This window comes from Sus scrofa, chromosome 6, assembly GCF_000003025.6.
Source record: "Sus scrofa isolate TJ Tabasco breed Duroc chromosome 6, Sscrofa11.1, whole genome shotgun sequence".
Classification (NCBI taxonomy): domain Eukaryota; kingdom Metazoa; phylum Chordata; class Mammalia; order Artiodactyla; family Suidae; genus Sus; species Sus scrofa.
In genome coordinates this window covers 42,289,123-42,312,715 of record NC_010448.4, presented here as the reverse complement: position 1 = coordinate 42,312,715, position 23,593 = coordinate 42,289,123, and the positions used below count along the sequence as shown (strand labels likewise).

At 39.6% G+C, this 23,593-nt stretch overlaps 1 protein-coding gene across 3 annotated transcripts in view; it reads right to left on the bottom strand.

Annotated features, from left to right (window-relative positions):
* ZNF507 (zinc finger protein 507) overlaps positions 1–23,593 on the bottom strand; it is a 42,573-nt gene that overhangs the window by 4,049 nt on the left and 14,931 nt on the right. For 2 of the 3 annotated variants that reach the window (XM_003127012.5, XM_021094261.1), the window contains 2 exons: positions 22,772–22,886; positions 13–147 (listed from right to left, as the gene is read on the bottom strand). In XM_003127012.5, coding sequence (XP_003127060.3) covers positions 13–147; positions 22,772–22,886 — 250 coding nt within the window. Of the gene's footprint in view, positions 1–12; positions 148–20,629; positions 21,118–22,771; positions 22,887–23,593 lie in introns of those variants that run through there. The other variant, XM_021094263.1, reaches the window with a different exon arrangement.

The window sequence follows — 23,593 nt, the reverse complement described above, 5'->3', positions numbered from 1 at the left end:
AAGATCAAATACCTGCCACTTTGTGAGATCGCATCATTAATAGCCTTGTTTACTTGTTCGTAGTTATAATTTTGGTCACTGGCATGCTTCCACATGTGAGACTTCAAAGAAGGAGGATGGCTGCACACATACCCACACAAAGAACATCTGAAAGATTGATAGGAAGGAACTCAGACCATCTCGTAATATCATTTTTAGTCATTATAATGATTGTGTAACAATTATTAAGTTTGTTCTGAAGACTTATTAGAATCATATTTCACAGAATCTATAGTGTCACTGATCATCCAGACATTGATTTCAGAGGCTAAAATGCTCTAGAATAGATATCTCAGAATCGATGAAATAAAGTATTTTATATTATAAAGAATTTATAAGAATCAGGATAAATAGCCCCAACTATTTTAGTTATTACAGTATTTGGAAAGATTTCTAATATAGTAAGTAATATGCAAAATCTCTGCTGTAGAGATTTAACCACACATATACACACACAAATATACAAAACCGATACTCTATTATACCACTATCTTAAAAGCTAAAAGGAATTAAATAATTTTCAAAATGAATTCTGTGCTTATTTACATTCACAGAAAATGTAAGGAGTAGTCCTGAAATGCTGTAGCAATTTAGACTTCATAAGCAAATAGATGGTAATCTTAAAGTTTCTATTGAAAATAACAATCATTTCACATAACTGGGTACATAATCAGTAAAAGCTGAACTGAATGAAGTACTGAAAACCTTCTGTAGAGCATGTTTAGGTTTATCCCCTCTCTCTTCTGCATCCAGTTCCTTCTCCTAGTAACACCTTGTATCAGTGTGAATACTTGTTGTAACTGATGAACCAGTATTGATATGTTATTACTAACTAGAGCCTACAGTATACAGGTTCACTGTGTTGTGCAGTTCTATGTATTTTTTTGTTTGTTTGTTTGCCTTTTTTAGGGCCACTCCCACAGCAATGGAGGTTCCCAGGCTAGGGGTCTAATCGGAGCTGTAGCCACCGGCCTACGCCAGAGACACAGCAACGTGGGATCGGAGCCGAGTCTGCAACCTACACCACAGCTCACAGCTGTGGTGTAGTCCCCAACCACTGAGCAAGGCCAGGGATCGAACCTGCAACCTCATGATTCCTAGTCAGATTCGTTAACCACTGCACCACGACGGGAACGCCTCTATGTGCTTTGACAAATGTGTAATTTCACACATCCATCATTGTAACTTCATGCTGAATAAACTCCCTACCCTAAACATCCTCTGTACGCAACCCATTCATCCCTCCTATTTCCCAATTTCCTGGCAACCACTGATTATTTTACTGTCTCCAAGGTTCTGCCTTTTCTAGACTGTCACGTAGTGGAACCACAGAGCAGACAGCCTTTTCATGCTGGTTTCTTTCCTTCAGCCACATGCATTTAAGGCTCCTCCCTGTCTTTTCATGGCTTGAGAGCTCCTTTTTTTTTTATTCTCTTGCTCAATAATATTCCGTTTTATGGATGTTTCAGTTTGTTTATCCATCTCTCTACTGAAGGACATCTACTTGCTTCCAAGTTTTGGCAATAGGAATAAAGCTCCTATAAACATTCACATGCAGATTTTTGTGTGGATACAAGTTTTCAACATTTGGGTAAATACCTAAGAGCAGAATTATGTTTCTCTTTTTAGGAAACTGCAAATGTACTTGTGAAATTTTTATTTATTTTTCATTTAAAAAAAATTTTTAGGAGTTCCCCATGGTGGCTCATTGGTTAATGACTCCAACTAGGAACCGAGGTTTCGGGTTCGATCCCTGGCCCTGCTCAGTGGGTTAACGATCCGGCGTTGCCGTGAGCTGTGGTGTAGGTTGCAGATGCGGCTCGGATCTGGCATTGCTGTGGTTTTGGCGTAGGCTGGCGGCCACAGCTCCACTTAGACTCCTAGCCTGGGAACCGCCATATGCCACTGGTGTGGCCCTAGAAAAAGGCAAAGAAAAAAAAATTTTGTTACTTTTCCGCCTTGCCCATGGCATATGGCAGTTCCCAGGCTAGGGATTGAACCCAGACCACAGCACTGACCTGAGCCGCTGCAGTGACAATGACAGATCCTTAACCCACTGTGCCACAAGAGGACTCTTGCAAAGTACTTTTAAAAAGACATTTTTGTTAAATACTTGATAACAAGCCTAACAAATCAGGTAACTTACCTGTACTGTTCCTCACAACAATAAGAGGCAATCAGCAGAGAAGTAAAAGGACCACTCTGAGATATGGTGGAGGCTTCTGCTCTTAATGAGGTCTGAACTCAGGAGAAACTTTGGAACCAGAGCCTCGCCTACTGGCGTTTATCAAAGCCTATCTCTGACTCGAGGGGAAGGAAAGACCCAACTCCAGCCCACTCCAGCTATCTTGTCTCACCAAGCGGTGGAGAGGTAGGGATTGGGTACATGTATAGTTCACAGCCCAGAGACACAGGCTCACTAAAAACCCGAGACTTGATCATGGACTGCAGAGTAGTTCCCCTCCCCCCACATCTTACCACCATGTTTCTTTTTTCTTTTTTTGTTTTTTTTGCTATTTCTTTGGGCCGCTCCTACAGCATATGGAGGTTCCCAGGCTAGGGGTCGAATCGGAGCCGCAGCTGCCGGCCTACACCACAGCCACAGCAACGGCGGGATCCGAGCCGAGTCTGTAACCTACGCCACAGCTCACGGCAATGCCGGATTGTTAACCCACTGAGCAAGGGCAGGGACCGAACTCGCAACCTCATGGTTCCTAGTCGGATTCGTTAACCACTACGCCACGACGGAAACTCCACCACCATGTTTCTAAAGGCCTATTTGCAGCAGTGCCTTTTACCCAGGACATCATGCCTGGCTAAGAAGAAAAAGTTATAAGACATACTGAATGGCAGAAACCAGAGTTGAAGAGACAAAGCAAGCACAGGAACAAGAGTCAGATATGGCAGGATGTCGGAATTATCAGACTAGTGATTTAAAACAACTTTGATTAATAGCCTAAGAGCTCTAATGAATAAAATATATAGCATGGGAAAACAGATGAACAATGAAAGCAGAGATAGAAATTCTAAGAAAGACCCCCCCCCAAAAAAAATCAGACAAAGAGATCAGAACCAAAAAGACATTAAAAAAAAAAAAAAAGTAGAAGAGTGCCTGTGATGGGCTTATTATGGAACGGATACAGCTGAGGAAAGAATCTCTGAGTTTGAGGCTATCTCAATAGAAATCTCCAAAACTAGAAGGCAAACAAAAAAGGACTGGGAAAAAAAACAAAAACAGAACAATATACAACTACAAAAGGTGCAATATATGTGTAATGGGAATATCAGAAGAAGAAAGTGAGAAAGGACAAGAAGAAACATTTTAAACACTAATAACCGGAAATTTCCCCAAATTAATGCCAGACATTAAACCATAGCTATAAGAAGCTCAGAGAACACCAAGCAGGATAAATGGCAGAAAAACCAGACCTAGGAATATCATTTTTGAACTACAGAAAATAAAAGAAGAAGAAGAAAAAAATCTAGAAGCCAGAGGGGGAAAAACATTTTACCTATGAAGAAGTAAAGAGGAAATACATCCAACTTTTCGGAAACCATGCAAGCAAGACAGAGTGTAGTGAAATATTCAAAGTGTTGAAAGAAAAATCAACTGAGAATTCTGTACTGGCACAATTATTTTTCAAAAGTGAGCAGAAAAAAAAACGTTCTCAGACAGAGACTGAAGGAATTTGTTGCCAGGATACCTATCTTGCAAGAAGTGTTAAAAGAAGTTCTTAAGAAATAAAAAAAAATTGGGGAGTTCCGTTGTGGTGCAGCAGAAATGAATCCGACTAGGAACCATGAGGTTTCGGGTTTGATCCCTGGCCTCGCTCAGTGGGTTAAGGATCCAGCGTTGCCGTGAGCTGTGGCACAGGTTGCAGAGGTGGCTCGGATCCTGAGTTGCTGTGGCTGTGGTGTAGGCCGGTGGCTACAGCTCCGATTAGACCGCTAGCCTGGGAACCTCCATACGCTGCAGGCGTGGCCCTCAAAAGACAAAAAAAAGAAATAAAAAAAGTTTTCTAAGAGAAAATACACACATGTGTATACATATTCCAGTATGTTTTTGCTACTATATTTTAACAAATCATTTTCTCTTAGACCAATTAGGAATATAAATAAAAGCTATCATTTTATCTTCTCTTACAGCTTATCTGATGTTCTTCCTTTCTTTGTTACAATCTAAGTTTCTGGCCTATGTCATTTTTTTCTTTCCTCTCCCCCAAGTCAGATAGGCTTTGATAAAACCCAGTAGGCAAGGCTCTGGTTCCAGAGTTTCTCCTGAGTTCAGACACACACATATACAGAGGCACTTTTGTATAAATGAAATGAATGAAAGAAATGACTCAGAGTATGGGAGAGAAGAATAAGGGTTATTTTACTACAAGGTGGTCAGGACCCAAGAAGCCAGTATAGTGTTACATGAAGGTAGATTTGGACTAGTTGTAAATGTATTATTCCAAACTCTAGGAAAAGCACTAATAAAAAGTAAAAAAAAAAAAAAAAAAAAAAAAAATGAAGTATAACCCTGATCTGCTAAGAAAGGAGTGGAAATGGAATCATATAACACACTCAAGGAAAACCACAAAAGGCAAAAAAAGTAGAAGAAACAAAAGAACAAGGGCGAAAAGTAGAAAACAGTAATAAATACGATATAAATTCAAGTATATCAAAGCAACATTTTGAATGCTAATGGTTTAAATACACCATTTAAAATAAAAGTCAGAGACTGCTGGAGTGGATCAAAAAACAAAACCCAACTATATGCTGTCTATAAGAAACCCATCCTATCTATCTATCTACCCACCTACCTACCAGAGAGCCAACCTACGCCATAGCAGCGACAATGCTGGATCCTTAACTGCTTGTCAGGAGGGACCGCCAAGAAACCCACTTTAAATACAAAGACCCATATCGATGCAAAGTAAATGGATAGAGACAGATATGCTACATTAACACTCTTCAAAAGAACATGGGCAACACATTGCAAATCAACTACACTTCAATTAAAAAAAAGAAAGCAGGAATAGTTATATTAATTTCAGACAGGGGAGACTTCAGAGTAAGAAAGTTATTGGTTAAATAACAATAATTATCAAAATTATATTTTAAATAGAAGCCCTAAAGTAGTATATATGATTGCGAACCTAGGAATGATGGGTAAAGGTGGTTTATAACTCAGATATTTTATTCTTGGAAAACATTAATTTTGGGTTTTGCAGAAAATTTTTCTATTCAGAATTTTTATAAGAATCTGTCCCTTATTTTCCCTAAGTGCTCCTTAGCAAAATATGGCAACAGACAGCCTGTGGGATTTAAAGTTATATTTTACCTTTGTAATGTGCTTGTGTCATTAATATTTGAATAAATTAGAAATAATGATTAAAAAAAAAAAGTTATTGGGAAAAAAAGGGGGCATTACACAATGGTAAAGGCGTGGGGGGGGGGCGCTTTTCTCCAGGAAGACATAAAGATCCCTAGCATGAATGTGTCTAACAACAAAGCGTAAAAACATGTAAGTCAAAAGTTGACAGAACTACAAGGAGAAACGGTTGAATCCACTATTGTAGCTGGAGTCTTAAACACTCCTCTGTCAGGAATGGACAGATCCATCAGGCAGAAAATCACTAAGTACACAGCTAACTCAACCCCTCCTCTATCAATCAACTGGGTATACCGGACATTTACAGACTCCTTCATCCAAAACCAGCACCACATTCTTCTCAAACTTACCTGAAACAGTCCCCAAGACGGACCACATTCTGGGCCATAAAACACATCTCAGTAAATTTAAAAGAATAGAAATCATGCAACGTCTGCTCGCAAACCAAAAGGAAATTAAACTAGAAATCTGTAATGGAAAGGAAATGGGAAAATCTCATAGTACTTGGAGATTAAATACACTTAAAAATTAAGACATGGGTCGAAGAAGAAATCGCAAGAAAAATTTTATGATATTTTGACCTAACGAAAGTACAACTCATCAAAAATGTGTGGGATGTAACAAAAGCAGTGCTTGGAGAGAAATTTACAGCACTAACGCAGGTATCAGGAAAAGAAGATCTAAAATCAACCACCTAAGCTTCCATCTTAGGAAACTAGAAAAAAGAGCAAATTAAACCCAAAGTAAGTAGAAGAAAAGAAATAATAAAAATCTTGAGCAGAAATCAATGAAATTGAAATCAGTAAATTAATAGAGAATATCAACAAAATCAAAAGTTGGTTCTTTGAAAAGATCAATAAAAATCAATAGGCCAGGAAGTAACCAAGCTACTTAAGAAAAAAGAGAATACAAATTCCTGTCAGAAATGAAAGAGGGAATATCACTATATATCCATGGACAAGAAAAGGATAATCAGGGAATAATATGAACAACTCTATGCCCACAAATTTGATAAATGACATAAATAGACCAATTCCTTGAAAGATACAATGTGCCAAAAACTCACACAAGAATTTAGACCATCTGAAGAGGGCTATATCATTAAAGAAACTGAATCAATAATTAATAATCTTCCAAAACAGAAAGCACCAGGTCCAGATGGGTTCACTGGTGAATTCTACCAAACATTTAGGAAATGTGCCAATTCCCTACAATTTCTTTCAGAAGATAGAAGCAGAGGGAACACTTCTTAACTCATTCTGTGAGGCTGGCATTAACCTAATACTAAAACCAGATAAAGACATTATAAGGGAAAAGAAAAAAATCTATGACCCAATATATCTCTCATGAACAGAGATGCAAATATCCTCAACAAAATACTAGCTAAATTAAATCCAACAATGTATAAAAAGAACTAAATACCACAACCAAGCGGGATTTATCCCAAGCACGCTGGTTCAACATGTGAAAATCAATCAACATAATCCACCACATTAACAGGTAAAGAAAAACCAGATGATTATATCAACAGATGCAGAAAAGGCATTGACAAAATCCAACACCCATTTATTTTAGAAGCTCTCAGCAAACTAGGAATAGAGGGGAACTTCCTTAGCTGGATAAAGAATATCTACAGGAAATCTACAGCTAATATCCTACTTGATGAGAAACTAGCTTTCCTGCTAAGTTTAGGAACAGCACAGATGTCATCTCTCACCATTCCTTTTCAACATTATAATTAAAATCCTAGCTAATGCAATAAGACAAAATAAATATATACATATAGACTGGAAAGGAAGAAATAAAACTATCTTTGTTTGCAAGTGATATGACTGTCTATGCAGACAATCCAAAAGAATCGACCAAAAACCTCCTGGAACCACAGTGACTACAGCAAGATATTAGGGTAGAGGGTGAATATATAAAATTCAATTGCTGGGAGTTCCCACTGTGGCTCAGCAGTAACAGACCTGACTAACATCCATGAGGATGCAGGTTCGATCCCTGCTATCACTCAGGGAGTTAATGATCTGGCATTGCCATGAGCTGTGGTGTAGATGACAGACGCAGCTAGGATACCATGTTGCTGTGCTTGTGGTGTAGCCTGGCATCCGCAGCGCCAATGTGACCCCTAGCCTGGGAACTTCATATGCCACAGGTGCGGCCCTAAACAGCAAATAAAAAACAACAAAAAATTGCTTTACTACATTCTAGCCATGAACAAGTGGTATATCTGAAATTAAAAACATTACAGAATTTATTTTTTCTTTTTCTTTTCAGGGCTGCACCGGTGGCATATGGAAGTGCCCAGGCTAGGGTCAAATCGGAGCTGCAGCTGCCCACTTACACCACAGCCACAGCAATGCCAGATCTGAGCCCCTTTGCAACCTAGACTATAGCTCAAGGCAAGGCCAGATCCATGACCCACTGAGCAGGGCCAGGGATCAAACCTGCATCCTCATGGATACCAGAAAGGTTTGTTACTACTTAGCCACAAGGGGAACTCCTAACATTATACCATTTACATCAAAGTCCTAAAAATGAAATATTTACCTATAGAGTGCACAGCTCCAAGAGTGAACCCTAATATAAACTACAGAATTAGATGATAATATGTGTCAATAGTGGCTCATGAATTCTAACAAATGTACCACTCTGGTGGGGAATGCTGATATCCGGGAGGCTATGAATGTGTGGAAGAGAGGTTATATGGGAAATCTTTGTCCTGCTTTTTAGCAGTGAACCTAAACTGCTCTAAAATACAGTCTGTTAAATAAAGTTGAGAAGTTCCCTGTGGCTTAGCAGATGAAGGATACCATGGCTCAGGTTGCAGCTGTGGTGTGGGTTTGATCCTGGGAACTTCTGCGTATCTTGAGTGTGGCCAAAAAAAGTTGAAAGTCATTGAGAACACAGACCATCAGCTCTGATGACTGCATCAGTGCATGTTCACTCTTTTAGGAAACACTCAGAGAAAGTGCACAGAGAAATGAAAGAGCAAAGTTATTTACTAAAGGCATACTATTCCAATGCCTAAAGTCAATAGAGGAGAGTTCCTGCTGTGGTGCAGCGGGTTAAGAATCCAAATGCAGCAGCTCGGGCCACTGTGGAGATGCAGGTTTGAGCCCTGGCCCGGCATTAAAAGATCCTGTGTTGCTGCAGCAGCGGCGCTGGTTGCAGCTGTGGCTCGGATTCAATCCCTGGCCCAGGAGCTTCCATAAGCTGTGGGTTAGCCCATCAAAAAAAAAAAAAAAAAAAAAAAAAAGTCAGTGGAGAGTAGCCAACTTCTTTGTTATATTTAAATCAGCTCTGGAGAGTTAAAAAAGGCTTTCAAAGTCTTTTTAGGAAGTCAGAATAACACTAATGCTAAAATTTGGTAAGGGCACCAAAAAAAAAAAAAAAAAAAAAAAAAACTACATGCTAATCTCACTTATGAAAATCAAGACAGATATACTGAATAAATACTGTAGAATCTTGCAGTATATTAAAAGAATAACACTACCTTGAGGAAGGGAGGCTTATTTTAGGAATATAGAGAATTCAATATGAGGAAGTATATTATTAAAATTCAGTATCTGAAAGGATAAGAAAAGTCATATTTTCATTGCCATCACTGAAACCTAATCTAAAGAAATTCAGTATCCATTTAAACAAAACTTTTTACTATGGAAATCTTTAAACAAAGACTGTAGGAAAGTAATCTCCATCACCCAGCTCCAATAATTACTGACACTTACCAGTCTTGTTTCATGTACCCTCCAATTTAAATTTTCTTGATTTCTGCAGAAATGTCTTATTTGAATGAGGATCCAAATAAAACCTATACAGTTGTCTGTGGGTATCAGCAGGGAATTGGCTCCAGGACCCCTCACAGAAACCAAAATCTTAGATGCTCAAGTCTGCTATATAAAATTGCATAGCACTGTATTGCATTTGGTTGGCATAAATCTTGTTTTTAATCTGCAACACTTCTTTCCTTCCCTCATCCTCCTCATGCCATTTATGTGTTAAAGAAACCAGGTCATCTGCCTTGTAGAGGCATAGTTTCCCATATTATCAACTGCACTGACAACTTTCTGAGGATATAGTGTTATGTCCCTCTAACCCCCACATTTCTTGGAAACAGGTAGTGAGATCTAGAAAAGGGTTTCTACACCTCAGCCCTAGGTTTGGGCTAGATAATTCTTTACTGTGGGGGCTGTTCTGGGCATTGTAGGATGTTTTCAGCAGCATCATTGGCCTCTAGTAGCTCCCTCTCTCCCTGTTGTGACAATAATGTGTCCAGATATTGCCAAATGTCTCACCTGGTGAGAAGTAATGATGCAGAGATTTCATTAGATTCAAGGTTAATTTTTTTCATTTCTATTTTTTTTTTCTTTTGTCTTTTGAGGGCCCCACCTATGGCATATGGAGGTTCCCAGGCTAGGGGTTGAATCAGAGCTGTAGCTGTGGGCCTACACCACAGCCACAGTAACGCCAGATCTGAGCCGTATCTGTGACCTACACCACAACTCACAGCAACACTGGATCCTTAACCCACTGAGCGAGGCCAGGGATCGAACCCACGTCCTCATGGATACTAGTTGGGTTCTTTAACCACTGAGCCACAACGGGAACTCCTATTTTTTTTTTTTTTTTTCAAATATACTTCAAGGGCACAGGTAGGTGTACTCCCTACCACATTTTAGGAGGCACTAATAACATCTAAGCTCAATTACACTCTTAATAAAGTTTCTCACCAAAACATGGTAGGTAATTCTTCAACATGATGAAATACATCTGTATCAACCCCCAAACTAGTATAAAGCTTAATGAGGAAACACAAGAAGCATTCCCACTAAGGCCAAGAACAAAATAAGCATGTTCACTATCCTCACTGCTATTTAGCGTTGTGGAGGTACTGGCTAGTACAGTTAGATAACAGGAAGAAATGAGAGGTGTAAATATCATAGAGGAACGGCCGAGACAGTTATCTGCAGATAATACAATTACATACATGGCAATCCAAAAGGAATTAAAACTTTTATAAGTAATATGATAATTTAGCAAGGGTGTAAAGTGAACATCCTGTATAGATCAACAGCTTTCTCATGTGACAACAATACCAGAAGCTAGGAAAGGAAGAAAAAGACCCAAATTATAAGAGCAAAAGAAAAAAAAAAAACAAAACCCAAAAAAACCCATAGGAATAAACCTAACAACAAGAGCATGTATGTATTTTGTGTGTGGGCAGCTCTTGCTTTGTATGGTTCCAATATGCCAGGGTTTCGGTTACCATGGCTTAGTTGAAAGAGTCTCCTGACAACACTGCTCAAATTTTGAAGCACATCACCTATGAGTAACCATGGAGCACAAACGTCACCAGGAGCTCTTTGGTCCACGATGTGAACAAAGGTGCTTCATGATCAGTGGCTAATCCCATCATTTCTTTGAAAGTCTGTCAGTGATTAGTCACTCACTTCTGTTAATTCACTCACAGACAACAAAGCACGTAGTTATGCTGCCTCCCTGTATCCTGGTGGTAAACCCATGTAACATTTTACAAAAATGGATAACTTGAAAGAGAAAACTGGCCAAGAAAATGGATGTTCAGCACCACCCCCCAAAGTGATGATACTGAGAGTGAAAATCAGACTCAAATGTAAATGGAGTCACAGAACAAACAGGGCACCACGGGAATGCTGACACGGCCACCACGGAAGAAACTGGAGATGCAGCCAGAGGATCTAAAGAAGGTGAACTTAATGACATAAATAAGGAAAGTCCTCCCCAGAGGAAGAAGTTATGCCAGTAAAAACATTTCATATTACAGAAACTCTCAGACATGTTTCATGATATTTAAAGAGCAAAGGATAAAATGTTGAAAGCTGATCCGTACTTAGGAAGGAGAATGACAAGTGGCCAAGGCACAGAAGAGGATCACCCAAAGCTGTAAGGCGTCCAACGAGAAGGCAAACGCTGTGTCAACTCCTCATGACAAGCTTCTTACAGGGAAATAAAACATTTAATTCTTAATGTTTCTAAATTTTAAGGTACAGCATACTCAGTAATACTTAGGGTTTTCCATTTCCCTATACATTTATAACTAACAGTATAAGAGTTTTTGATGTTTTAAGAAAAGTCTAAAGGTTATAGAACCACTAATAAGATAGTTAGGGGGAGTTCCTGTAGTGGCTCAGTGGAAACAAATCTAGCATTCCATGAGGATGCAAGTTTGATCCTTGGCCTCGCTCAGCGGGTTAAAGGATCCGGTGTTGCCATGAACTGTGGTGTAGATCTTCGCAGATGTTGCTCAGATCTGGTGTTTGCTGTGGCTGTGGTGTAGGCTAGTGGCTACAGCTTGGATTTGACCCCTAGCCTGGGAACCTCCAACAGCCCTAAAAAAAACGGATGGTTTTGCATGGTTTCAGCTTGCATGGTCATTTTCGGTCCCATGTTATTGTACAAACCAAGGACTACTTGTGTGCTTAATGTATGTGTGTGTGGCTATACACACATTCAAAACAAGAAAGGTACAAAATAGGATACATGGAGAAAACTTTAAATGCTACTGAGGGACAGACTGGATGACTTGAACAAATGGAAAAGTCCATACCTTGTTTGTACAGAGTTGTCAATTCTTTTAAAATCAATTTAGAAGCTTAATATGATCCCAATACAAATAGCAACAGAATTATTTTAAGAGGAAACTAGACAAGCTGATTCTAAAGTTCCTAGGTGCAATTAAAACCTCAAATAAGAAACTGAGCTATCCACAAAATCCAGATACTTGACTCCATTTCCTTATCACCACTTCTACAGAATTTGAAATACTTTGTATATACAATTGAAAAAATGTTTTTTGTGGAACTTATGTAAAAGAGTAGAATAAAGTGTATATGCAATAACAAAAATGACAAACACTGTGTACATGATGCCTGCTTAAGGGGAACATTACCTCTCTCTTAAGAGCTCTTTGGGTTCCTCCGAGTTCTCAATACCTGTTCCTCCCCCAAAGAGGAACTACTCTTCCGAATTCTGTATTGTATGACGCGCGCTTACTTTTTCTTAGGTTTACCTACAAGTTTCCCTAAAACATTGCTCATTTGCATATTTTTGAGCATATAAACAGGATCACACTTAATATATTCTCATGTGACATGCTCTGTTGTACAAGCCAACGTTTCTGAGATTCATTTGAGTTGACAGGTACAGCTTGTTTATCTCACAGGTTACCTGCTTTACTTGGATTTTCACCCTTGTAGTTTCTCAGTTTCCCTGATAGATGAGCTATACATGTAAACATTGTTTAAATATTTACCTAGCACTTTAGTTATCTTTACTGGGAGAGGTATTCACGTCATCTAGTTTGCTAAGTTGGCCCCTATTTGGGATGTTTAGTTTAACTGCTAAGCCAATTTCTGTTGTAATTCAACTGGTCTGCAAATACTGTCTTTCTTAAAACTTTTACCTGATTATATAATCTATGTCTTCATATAAAATGAAATATATAGGCAAGTATAAATTGTAAAAAATTATTTGCATAATTTCTTTTTTAAGGTATATGCATGGATATAAAGCAAAAGGAGAATACCACAGATTTTTAATCTTTTCTTTCTTTCTTTTTTTTTTTTTTTTTTTTGCTTTTTAGGAGGGGACCTGTGGCATATGGAAGTTTCCAGGCTAGGGGTCAAACTGGAGCTACAGATGCCAGCTTACACCACAGCCACAGCAACACGGGATCCGAGCCACATCTACAACCTACACCACAGCTCATGACAACACTGGATTCCTGACCCACTAACCAAAGCGAGGGATTGAAGCTGCATCTTCATGGATGCTAGTCGGATTTGAAGGGAACTCCTTTAATCTTTTTTTTTTTTTTTTTTTTTCTTTTGGTTATGCCTGTAGTATGCAGAAGTTCCTGAGACAGGGGTTGAACCTGTGCTATAGCAGTGGCCTAAGCTGTTACAATGACAATGCTGGATCCTTAACCCACTGTGCCACAAGAAAACTCCTTAATCTCATTTTCGTCAATGTTCGCAAGTTAAAAGTTATGCATTTTCAATGGAGTATAATGTTCCATCCCATGAAAGTGTCATCACTTAATCACTGTACTATTATCACAGTTAGAATACTTTTGATCCTTTTACCATTATAAACAATTCTCGAACAAACATGTTCTATATGTACATGTACTGCTGATTATTCTGCAGGATAAAGTCCATTCCCCCCACCTCTAGAATCTTTCATAAAGAAAAAAATCAACACAATTAAGATACAGAATATCACCAATATACCTTTGAAGCTTCCTCTACCCCATGTTGACTGCCTCCTCTTACTTTCCTAGAGGTAAGACTGCTCCTGAAATGTGGGACATAGCCATTTTTAAGGCTTTTGATCTGTCAATATTTACTACATTAGAGAGAAACCAGGTATGATGAAATACGTAAATTTAAATTAATAACAGATATTTATATAAGCAGTGAATGACATATTCCAGAAGTAAATGCTCCAATTGTTTTCAGAATAGATGGTGGAGGACAGGTACATCTTAGAGTTTAAGAAAAGCTAAAATTTAGTGAGATATTATTCATGGTCGAAATGTTCTCATCTAATTAAGAGTTAATGTATGAGCTAACCTAGAGTCTATCCCCTTTCATTAGCTTTCCTATATAAACAACGCATACAGGTGAAGCCTCTTACTCTCTTGCTTTCAAATTTCTCTCTCACTGTATTAGACAATGACTTATTTCTGCAAATTTAATATGAAATCCTCAAAATCTTTTTTTTTTGAGAGAGGGAAGAAGAGGCAAGGCAAGAGCAGTGTGCTAAACAACTAAGCCCCAATACCTACCTTAGCCTGGTACAAAGGTTATTCTGCAGGGACTCTTACAATAGTGAATAGTCACTGAAAGATCTAAGTATGAAAAGAAAAAGCAGGAGCAAACCGAAGGATAAGCATTTAAGAGAATCAGTAGCTAATTTAACTGATTAGAGGAGAAAGAATACCACGGGAGAAAACTTCAAAGTTATGAAAAGGTGGCTTAAACCTATTTTTCCTCCCTTTTTAAGAAGAATATATTTCCATTAGCTAAAATACTATTTTCTCATTTTCATTCCTCTTCCACTTTCCCTACATAACTGTATGGAATAAACCAAATTCTCTTAGTTAAAAGGAAAACAGAATGAACCACTATTTTACTACATCCTGGTTCATTCACTTCACTGCACTTATTTTCTAAAATAATATTATTTTTTATTGTCTCTATTCTTTCATTAAGAGGAATCAAGGAGTATGAGCCCTCTAAAGACAGCCAGAGGCTCTGCTCGCCAGTATGGTGAAAAAAGTACCAAATATGCAGGTTGTCTCAAGATGTAGTCAGTCTATACAATCAGAGAGCCAGTCCAAGGGTGGAAGAATTAGCACCAAGGGTATCCCACGACCGTGTTGTTTTGTTGAGTCAGAGAAAGAGCAGAAAGTCAATGCAGAAACCTGTGATACTGTGATTTATAGGAAGAAATATATATCTCGGTTCTTGGCACAGAGTTCTTATAACCCTCGGAATTTTCTAAGCGAAGAGAATGATAAAACCCTTTTGTTATGTTAATAAGGCGACTTTCGGAGAGCCCCGACTTAACCTAAGGTTGGGGGCTGGTTGCCAGAGGAACCAACCAGGGGATGAGAGGCTTGGAACATTCAGTCCCATCTCCCTGAGGTGGAGACAGAGAGACAGCCGAGTTCAACTCAACACTCACTACATGATTTAATCAATCATGTCTAGGCAACGAAGCCTCGGTGACCTAAAAGGAGAGTTCAGAGAGCTTGCAGGGAGAGCGGCAGGTCCAGAGAAGGCACGGGAGCTTCACCCCTCCTGGACTTTGCCCTTTGTGTCTCTTCATCTAGATCCTTTATAACAACCTTTATGAACAGCTGGTAATTGTAAAGAGACTGCTTTCTTGAGTTCTGTCTCTCTAGCAAATTAATCAAAGCTGAGGGGATCATGCGACCCTCTTTTATAGATGATTTTAAAATCTGATTTGGGAGTTTCCTGGTGGCCTAGTAGTTAAGGACTTGGCACAATCACTGCTCTGACTCAGGTTACTGCTGTGGTGCAAGTTCCATCCCTGGCCTTTGAACTTTTTGGGTGCGGCCAAAAACCAAACCAAACCAAACCCCTGATTTATAGCCAGTCAGTAAGAAGCAGAGTTAACAACCTAGACTTGTGATTGGCATCTGAGGTGTGGGCAGTTTTGTGGGACCAAACCCTTAACTGATAAGATTTGATGCTATCTCCAGGTAGCATCTGAGATTGTCAGAAATGAATTAAATTTGCAAGACACAGCTAATATCTTCTGGGAATTGAGTTATTTAACAGTATAGAAAACATTTGACCTTGGAAAACCTAAGGTTTCTCAAATCCAGCTAAAAATACAGACCGAATTTTTCTACAGGCTTTTTCTCATTGCTAATGGGTCAGTTACTTTAGTCCCAGAACCCCACAGAGATGAGGATGAGGTTAAAATACCCGATTCAGGCCCTGGCTCTACCACTTGTGAGATCTGGGGAAAATTGTTTAATCTAACCAGGTTCTATTTCCATAGCTACAACACTGGGATAGTAACACTCCTAAGTACTGGGCTATCATGAGGATTTAGTGAGCTGACACTGAGTACTTAGCACATTGCCTAGTCCAAGACAAATGCTCTAAAAACTGTTAGCTATTATTATCACTTGTAATATATTTTTATTTATATAAAGAACAGACTTTATAAGATGACTGACCACACATAGGAGACAACCCTGTCATTCCAAATGTCATTCCTATCACTTAAACTGTTCTGGAATTTTTTTTTTTTTTTTGGAGATTTTTCTTTTACTTGTTTGTGTCCTATTAGAAAATCATGGTCATTAACACATAAGCACCCAGTATTTTTGACCCAGCTGATGTGAATCCTTGAAAATCAGGCTCATTACTTTATATAAGCACATACTTCTACCTCTCATCATCTACCTTACTCGTAGGCTATTAAAAAACATCAGCATCAGGTTCAGAGTATAAAAATAGAGAAGCCCTAACCACAGAAAAAAGGATTAATAAATTGGATTACATTAAAACTAGAAATTTCTGTTCATCAAAAGACATCCTTGAGAGTAGAAAGGCAAGCCTTGGAGAGTGCAATATCTGTACTCGGAATACATAAAGAACTGCTGCAAATCCGTCAGAAAAAGGCAGACAAGCCAATAAGAAATGGGCAATTAACAAACGAAAAGCTGCTCAACCTCATACATAACTCGTCAGGAAAACGCCTCTGAGAACAACCTACCAGAATAATTACAATTCAAGACTGACAATACAGGAGTTCCCGTCGTGGTTCAGTGGTTAACGAATCCGACTAGGAACCATGAGGTTGCGCTTCGGTCCCTGCCCTTGCTCAGTGGGTTAACGATCCAGCGTTGCCGTGAGCTGTGGTGTAGGTCGCAGACGCGGCTCGGATCCCGTGTTGCTGTGGCCCTGGTGTAGGCCGGATCCCTAGCCTGGGAATCTCCATATGCCGCAGGAGCAGCTCAAGAAATAGCAAAAAGACAAAAAAAAAAAAAAAAGACTGACAATACAAGGAAAGTGCTAATGAGGGTATGAACTAGTACAACCACTGTAGCCACTGTATAACCCTTCTGAAGAACTGCTGAAACATCCACCAAAGCTGAACATATAGATCGTAGGTAGGCCCTACTGCCCACATAGTCCACTCCTAAGTATAAGCTCCATGGACTCATTTCCATACATGCATCAAACAACCATGTTCAAAATGGTATTATTCATAATGGGAGGAAATCAGGGAATACTCCAAATATCCATCAACAGTACAGTAAATAAATCGTGGTATAATCTTACAACCAAATACTATATAGTGACAAAAAGGAATGTATTAGTTCTACAACGAATTACACACACACGATGTTGAGTGAAAGCAGCCAGACATGAAAGAATGCATACTGTATGATTTCACGTATATTAAGTTCAGAAATGAAACAGGCATAACTAATTTATGACGAGAGAAGTCAAAACGGTGGTTACCTGACGGGGAACAGGGAGCAGTTAGTAAGTGGAAGGGCCAAGAAGAGGGTGCTGCCGGGGAACTGGCAAGTTTATTTCTTGGTCTGAGGAGTTACAAGGATGACTGTGCTTTGAGACCATTCATCAAGCCGTACGATTTTAATTTATGCAATTTTCAGGAAATTGCTGCCTTAAATCATAAGGTCTATTTACATATTTTTAAAAGAGCGCCTTAAGAGACTTATCTGTCAAAAGCAATGTTTGGATCTCTGGATGTAAACAGAATAACTCGAAAAGGATACTTCTGTAACATTTAAGGAAATACTGGGTATTTTTGGACTGGGTAGTAAAATAGGATTGGTATTAAAAAATCAACATAAATACTTGGGTAGCTCTTCTACTTAAGGAAGAATAGTACTATATACCTATTTTCAAAATATAATCTTATAGAACCAGAGCCATTTTATGGATAAGAAAACCTGAGACTGACAACTATCAGCCATTTACTGAGCACCTACTATGTGCCAGGTGGTGTGCTGAGTACTTCAGCCCAAAGTACGTCCCTCTTTGTCATGCAGTCCCTTCTACCCTCTGCCTGCCGTGTAGTTTTGGAACCTAAGTACCAATACAATTATGTTTCCAAGGGAAAAAGGGTTCAGTGCCTGTTTCCTCCATCATCAGGAGGAAACTTGGGTACTTGAGGAAAATGTTCTACTGCCTCATCTTCCATCTCTAACCAGTCATTCACAAAAGTGGCATTGGAGGCATGTAAACCGGGAGAATTCCAGGACTGCAATATTAAACTAAACCCAAGAATCTAATATGTGAAAATTCTGAATGAAACTTTTTCCCCCGGTCACCCCTGCAGCATATGGAAGTTCCTGAGACTGGGATCAAATCCAAGCCAGAGACGCAACCTATGTGGACCTACAGCAACACCAGATCCTTAACCACTGCACGGGGCTGGGGATCAAACGGGCGCCTCCACAGAGACAAGCTGAACTCCCTGAATGGAACTTTTAGTAACTTGGGGGTCACTGTTGGAAATATTAAGTGTAACTATAACTGATGTGTGGCTGACTTAGAAAGTTCCTTAAAAAAGTAGAGTGTGCTGAATTTGGTAGCACTGGGATGGGATGATGCCCTTTTCAAATTTCCTTGTCCTAACACAGGAATGGGAAGCGGCTCTCTGCCTTGTGTAATGAGGACAGGGCTTCTGAGACAACCTCATGACTTCATGAGCAGAAGAAAGGAAGCAGGCCCTTTAATGCTCCCAAAGTAACATGCTGGGTGCTTAATACATATAATCTCATTCAATCCTCACGAAATTTTTGAGCTAGGTAGTATTCTCCCCCGTTTCATCGAGAAAGGTTTAGCTTAGAATAACATCCGCAGAGTCAAAGGCAGAGGTGGTGTACGGTCCAGGCCTGAGACTAAAGCACAAGTGCTCCCTGAGATGCTGGGCTGCCTCCAAGGCAGCTGACACAGCACAGGGACCTCAGCGTGACAGTGTTTTTACCTGGATGTAGCATCTCTCTTGCAAAATAAACAAAACAAAACAAAACAAAAAAACTAATAAGCTATACCTACCTATCCAGGAACAGAATTACTCCATTTCCCAAATGATGAGAGGTTAACAGCTTTTTGCGTGTGAGTGTGTGTGGTTAAATAATGCTTCAGTGAGAAGTGACAAAGATAAAAACTGGGCCCAATAACTATTAGACAGCTACCATTTATGGGGTGCTTATTACGTGCTGAAATCTTATAATACACGGTGTTTAATTTGGTCCTTACAATAGTCTTGTAACTCAGGTGTCTTAATTATCCTCATTTTAGAAACGACAATACCAAGCAAAAAGAAAAACATTTTGCCCAAAGTTACAAATGCGGCAAGTCAGAGAGCTCAGATTCAATCCCAGGACGATCAGCTCTCAGAGCCGGGCTCTGATACATGAAGCTAAACGGTCCAGAGCACACAAATGGGTGCAGTGAAGGACTGGAACGGCAACACAAAAAGGACAGGCACGGGAAATGAATAGTTATCAACACCACAGAGAGTCTATTACCTAACGGGAACATTAAAACGCGTGATCAGCCTGTTCTGTCCTTGTGCAAAGCTTAGAAGTGGTACAATGAAGCACTCCCACTCTGTAAGAAATTTATCACTGCTGCCTGTGAGCGTGTTTTTTTTTTTTTTTTTTTTTCTTTTGTCTTTTTTGCCATTTCTAGGGCCGCTCCCTCAGCATATGGAGGTTACCAGGCTAGGGGTCCAATCGGAGCTGTAGTCGCCAGCCTACGCCACAGCCACAGCAACTCGGGATCCGAGCCACATCTGCAACCTACACCACAGCTCACGGCAACACCGGATCCTTTACCCACTGAGCAAGGCCAGGGATCGAACCCGCAACCTCGCGGTTCCTAGTCGGATTCATTAACCACTGAGCCACGACAGGAACTCCTGAGCGTGTTTCTTAACAAAAGTAAGGAATCAGAAATGGACGAGGTATGGACTCTGAGAAAACAAGCCTGAACTCTGTAAGTGTACCAGGCAGCAAAAGTGAATGATCTATATATGAAATAAGTCAGGAAAACTACTGTGATAACTTAGATTAAACTAGATACCACCAAGAAGGCTATGCTAACTAGAAGGCAGGCAGTGTGTGACAAAGAAGAGAAAGCCCTAGAAATACACTGGAATAGAACATGTTAATCCATAACGCTCTGCAGACTGCAAATTCCATGAAGACAAAAGACGTCTCTTTAAAATATTTAAAGAAGGTTAAAAGAGGAGTCACAAGATTTGAAAGGTGGAAAGTAAGTCTTATTATTTTCCAGAGTTCCTGTTGTGACCGCTGAGCCACTACAGGAATTCCGGAAAATAAGTCTAAGTATAAGGGAATAATTACATGGAGGGGATGGTATGACACCGTTTTTTCAAAGGCATAAAAACTCAGGCCAGGAGTTCCCGTCGTGGCGCAGTGGTTAACGAATCCGACTAGGAACCATGAGGTTGCAGGTTCGATCCCTGCCCTTGCTCAGTGGGTTAACGATCCAGCGTTGCCGTGAGCTGTGGTGTAGGTCGCAGACACGGCTCGGATCCTGCGTTGCTGTGGCTCTGGTGTAGGCTGGTGGCTACAGCTCCGATTTGACCCCTAGCATGGGAACGTCCACATGCCGTGGGAGCGGCCCAAAGAAATAGCAAAAAGGCAAAAAAAACCAAAAACCAAAAACCAAAAACCAAAAAACAAACAAACAAAAAACTCAGGCCAAATCCATTAAAAAAGTACAGTGTGAACAAATTTGGGAAATAACATACAGAGACTTCTTTGATGTGACAGGGAGAAGATTCCCATAGGATGCAGGATGTTGCTCATTGGAAGCAAAATCCTAGGACAACAATCCTATGAGTCTGAATATTTTAAGAACATAAGAAAACATAATCCTGGAGTTCCTGTTGTGGCTCAGCGGAAACAAATCTGACTAGTAACCATGGCTGTAGATTCAATCCTTGGCCTTGCTCAGTGGGTTAAGGATCCAGCGTTGCCGTCAGCTGTGGTGTAGGTCACAGATGTGGCTTGGATCCTGTGTGGCTGTGGCTGTAGCTGGCAGCTGCAGCTCCGATTAGACCCCATCCTGAGAACTTCGTATGTCACAGGAGAGGCTCTAAAAAGCAAAAAAAAAAAAAAAAAGAAACAGAAAACAAAAAACCCAGAACACATAATCCTGAGACGGCAGAAGCTTTCAAAATGAATCTTTTAAGCTGTATGACTAACCTCTTCAGGTAGATGTGAAACTTTCCTCTACAGAACCAGCATTAATCATTAAGCTCTTTCATAGATTTATCATGATTATATTTTTGATAGTTTACTTGTTTACCGTCTAAAGCTTCAAGATGGCAGGGATGATAACCTTTTTCTTTTTTTGCTTTTTCCCTGTGAAATCTAGGCACGGCTGGCATCGGATGGTATCTTTTTATTAGGACTACAGTCTAAGAGCCTAACACAGCCCTAGAACACTGTATTTGCTCAATAAATATTTCTCAATGAACATTATAATTCTAGACCCAGAGAATATTATTTTATCCTTGCCTGGATCATATGAGTTTGGCATGGTATGCTATTAAATTTAAGAATAAAGACATCTACCACCCTATGGGATCAAGCATGTTAAGGCATCACATCAGGTTTTCACTTAGATATTAATATAGTAACTTTCCTGCACTGACCTGTGTCCTATCTACAAAACCTGAGGAGAGAGTCAAAATGTGAACCAAGTTTTGTCAAGGGGTTTAAAGAGATCATGCCAATGCCCAGTACCACTGGTCATGGTGACTGGCTTAGCTCTGAGTAGAAACCTGATGTTCCCTCATGGCTGCATGTAGAACAAACTGCTTTGTGACAGCTGGACCAACTTTGTAAAAATATTTGCCCCTTTACTATATGTAGATAACAAGTAGTTTATTCTCAAGAGGCAAAGTTTATTTAAGAAACAATTATTTCTACTCACCAGCCTATCTTGATCAACTCGGAATGCCTGTATTTTCTGAATGTGTATTAGAATTGTCTTTTGTGAAAAGTCAAATAACAAAATTCAAAGACCTTATTCTACACATGAGAGATTCATTTTCAAAAAGAGAACCTTTCATGGAGAATTTTATGGCTTTTAAGTTTTAAGAATCTTTTGCTGGAATATTTAGTACTTAACTACCAAACTGTTGAAATAGACTCTTAAGCACTGAAAATTGCTCAGGTAATTTATATCCAAGAAAAACTGAAAACATCAAACTGATGGATGCAGATATCTTCTTATATTGTAACTAGACAAACAAAATGCCTATTATCCTAAGACTCAGGCTTAAAATTCATATTCTTTAACAAACTAAACAATACCTATAAAACTAGAAGGTAAAAGTTTGCACTTAACCTGTGTTTAAAACAAGTGCTATGAATTTTTAATTTGCTTCTAATTTTTCTGTACTATACAGTACTTAGATACAAATATTAAAACTCTAAGTTTGGAGTTCCCATTGTGGCACAGAGGAAGAAAACCCTACTAGGAACCATGAGGTTGTAGGTTTGATCCCTGGCCTTGCTCAGTGGGTTAAGGATCCGGTGTTGCTGTGAACCGTGCTGTAGGTTGCAGATGCGGCTCAGATCCTGCATTGCTGTGGCTGTGGCATAAGCTGGCAGCTGTAGCTCCAATTTGACCCCTAGCCTGGGAACTTCCATATCCCGCAGGTGCAGCCCTAAAAAGCAAAAAACAAACAAACAAAAACAACCAACCAACTAAAAAACCACTCTAGGATCATCACACTTACCTGTAAGGCTTATCAGAGTTATGGATTCGTCTATGGTTTCTGACACCAACATACGTAGTACTTGTATATTCACACACATCACATCTGTACTGTTTCTGGACCGAAGACTTATTCCCTAGACAAGGTATTTCAGAGTTTTAGCGATGTGCGACAGCATTTACATTCCATTGTAAATGTATTTATACCATACAGTATTAACATTTCAATCACAGCTTCCTCAATGTTTAACAAAATTAATAAGTTTGACTGGAGCCTTACAGGTTCACCTGCATCTGAGCCATCAGTGGATGCAGAGTGAACGTCATTTTCTCTGTAAACACAGATATATTGGGTTGGCTTCTACATAACCTTGTACAAAATTCTAAAATGTAGTAAGCCTGATGCCAGCTGCCCTGCTGACAGAAGCTGCTGAATTAACCAGAGATAACACTGTCAACTTGAAATGTGTTAATATAAGCAATATTGGATATATTGTCTTAGAGAAACAATGGAGTTCCAGTCGTGGCACAGCAGAAACGAAGCCAACTAGGAACCATGAAGTTGTGGGTTGGATCCCTGGCCTTGTTCAGTGGGTCAAAGATCGAGTGTTGCTGTGAGCTGTGGTGTAGGTCGCAGATGTGGCTCGGATCCTGCGTGGCTGTGGCTGTGGCTGGCAGCTGTAGCTCAGATTTGACCCCTGGCCTTGGAACCTCCATATGCTGCAGGTGCGGCCCTAAAAAAACAAAAGGAAACACTGATTTGCCAACAAGCTGTAATTTAATACTATAATCTATTATTCTAAAGTATGGTGACAAAGCATATGTAACAAATTCAATACAAAAA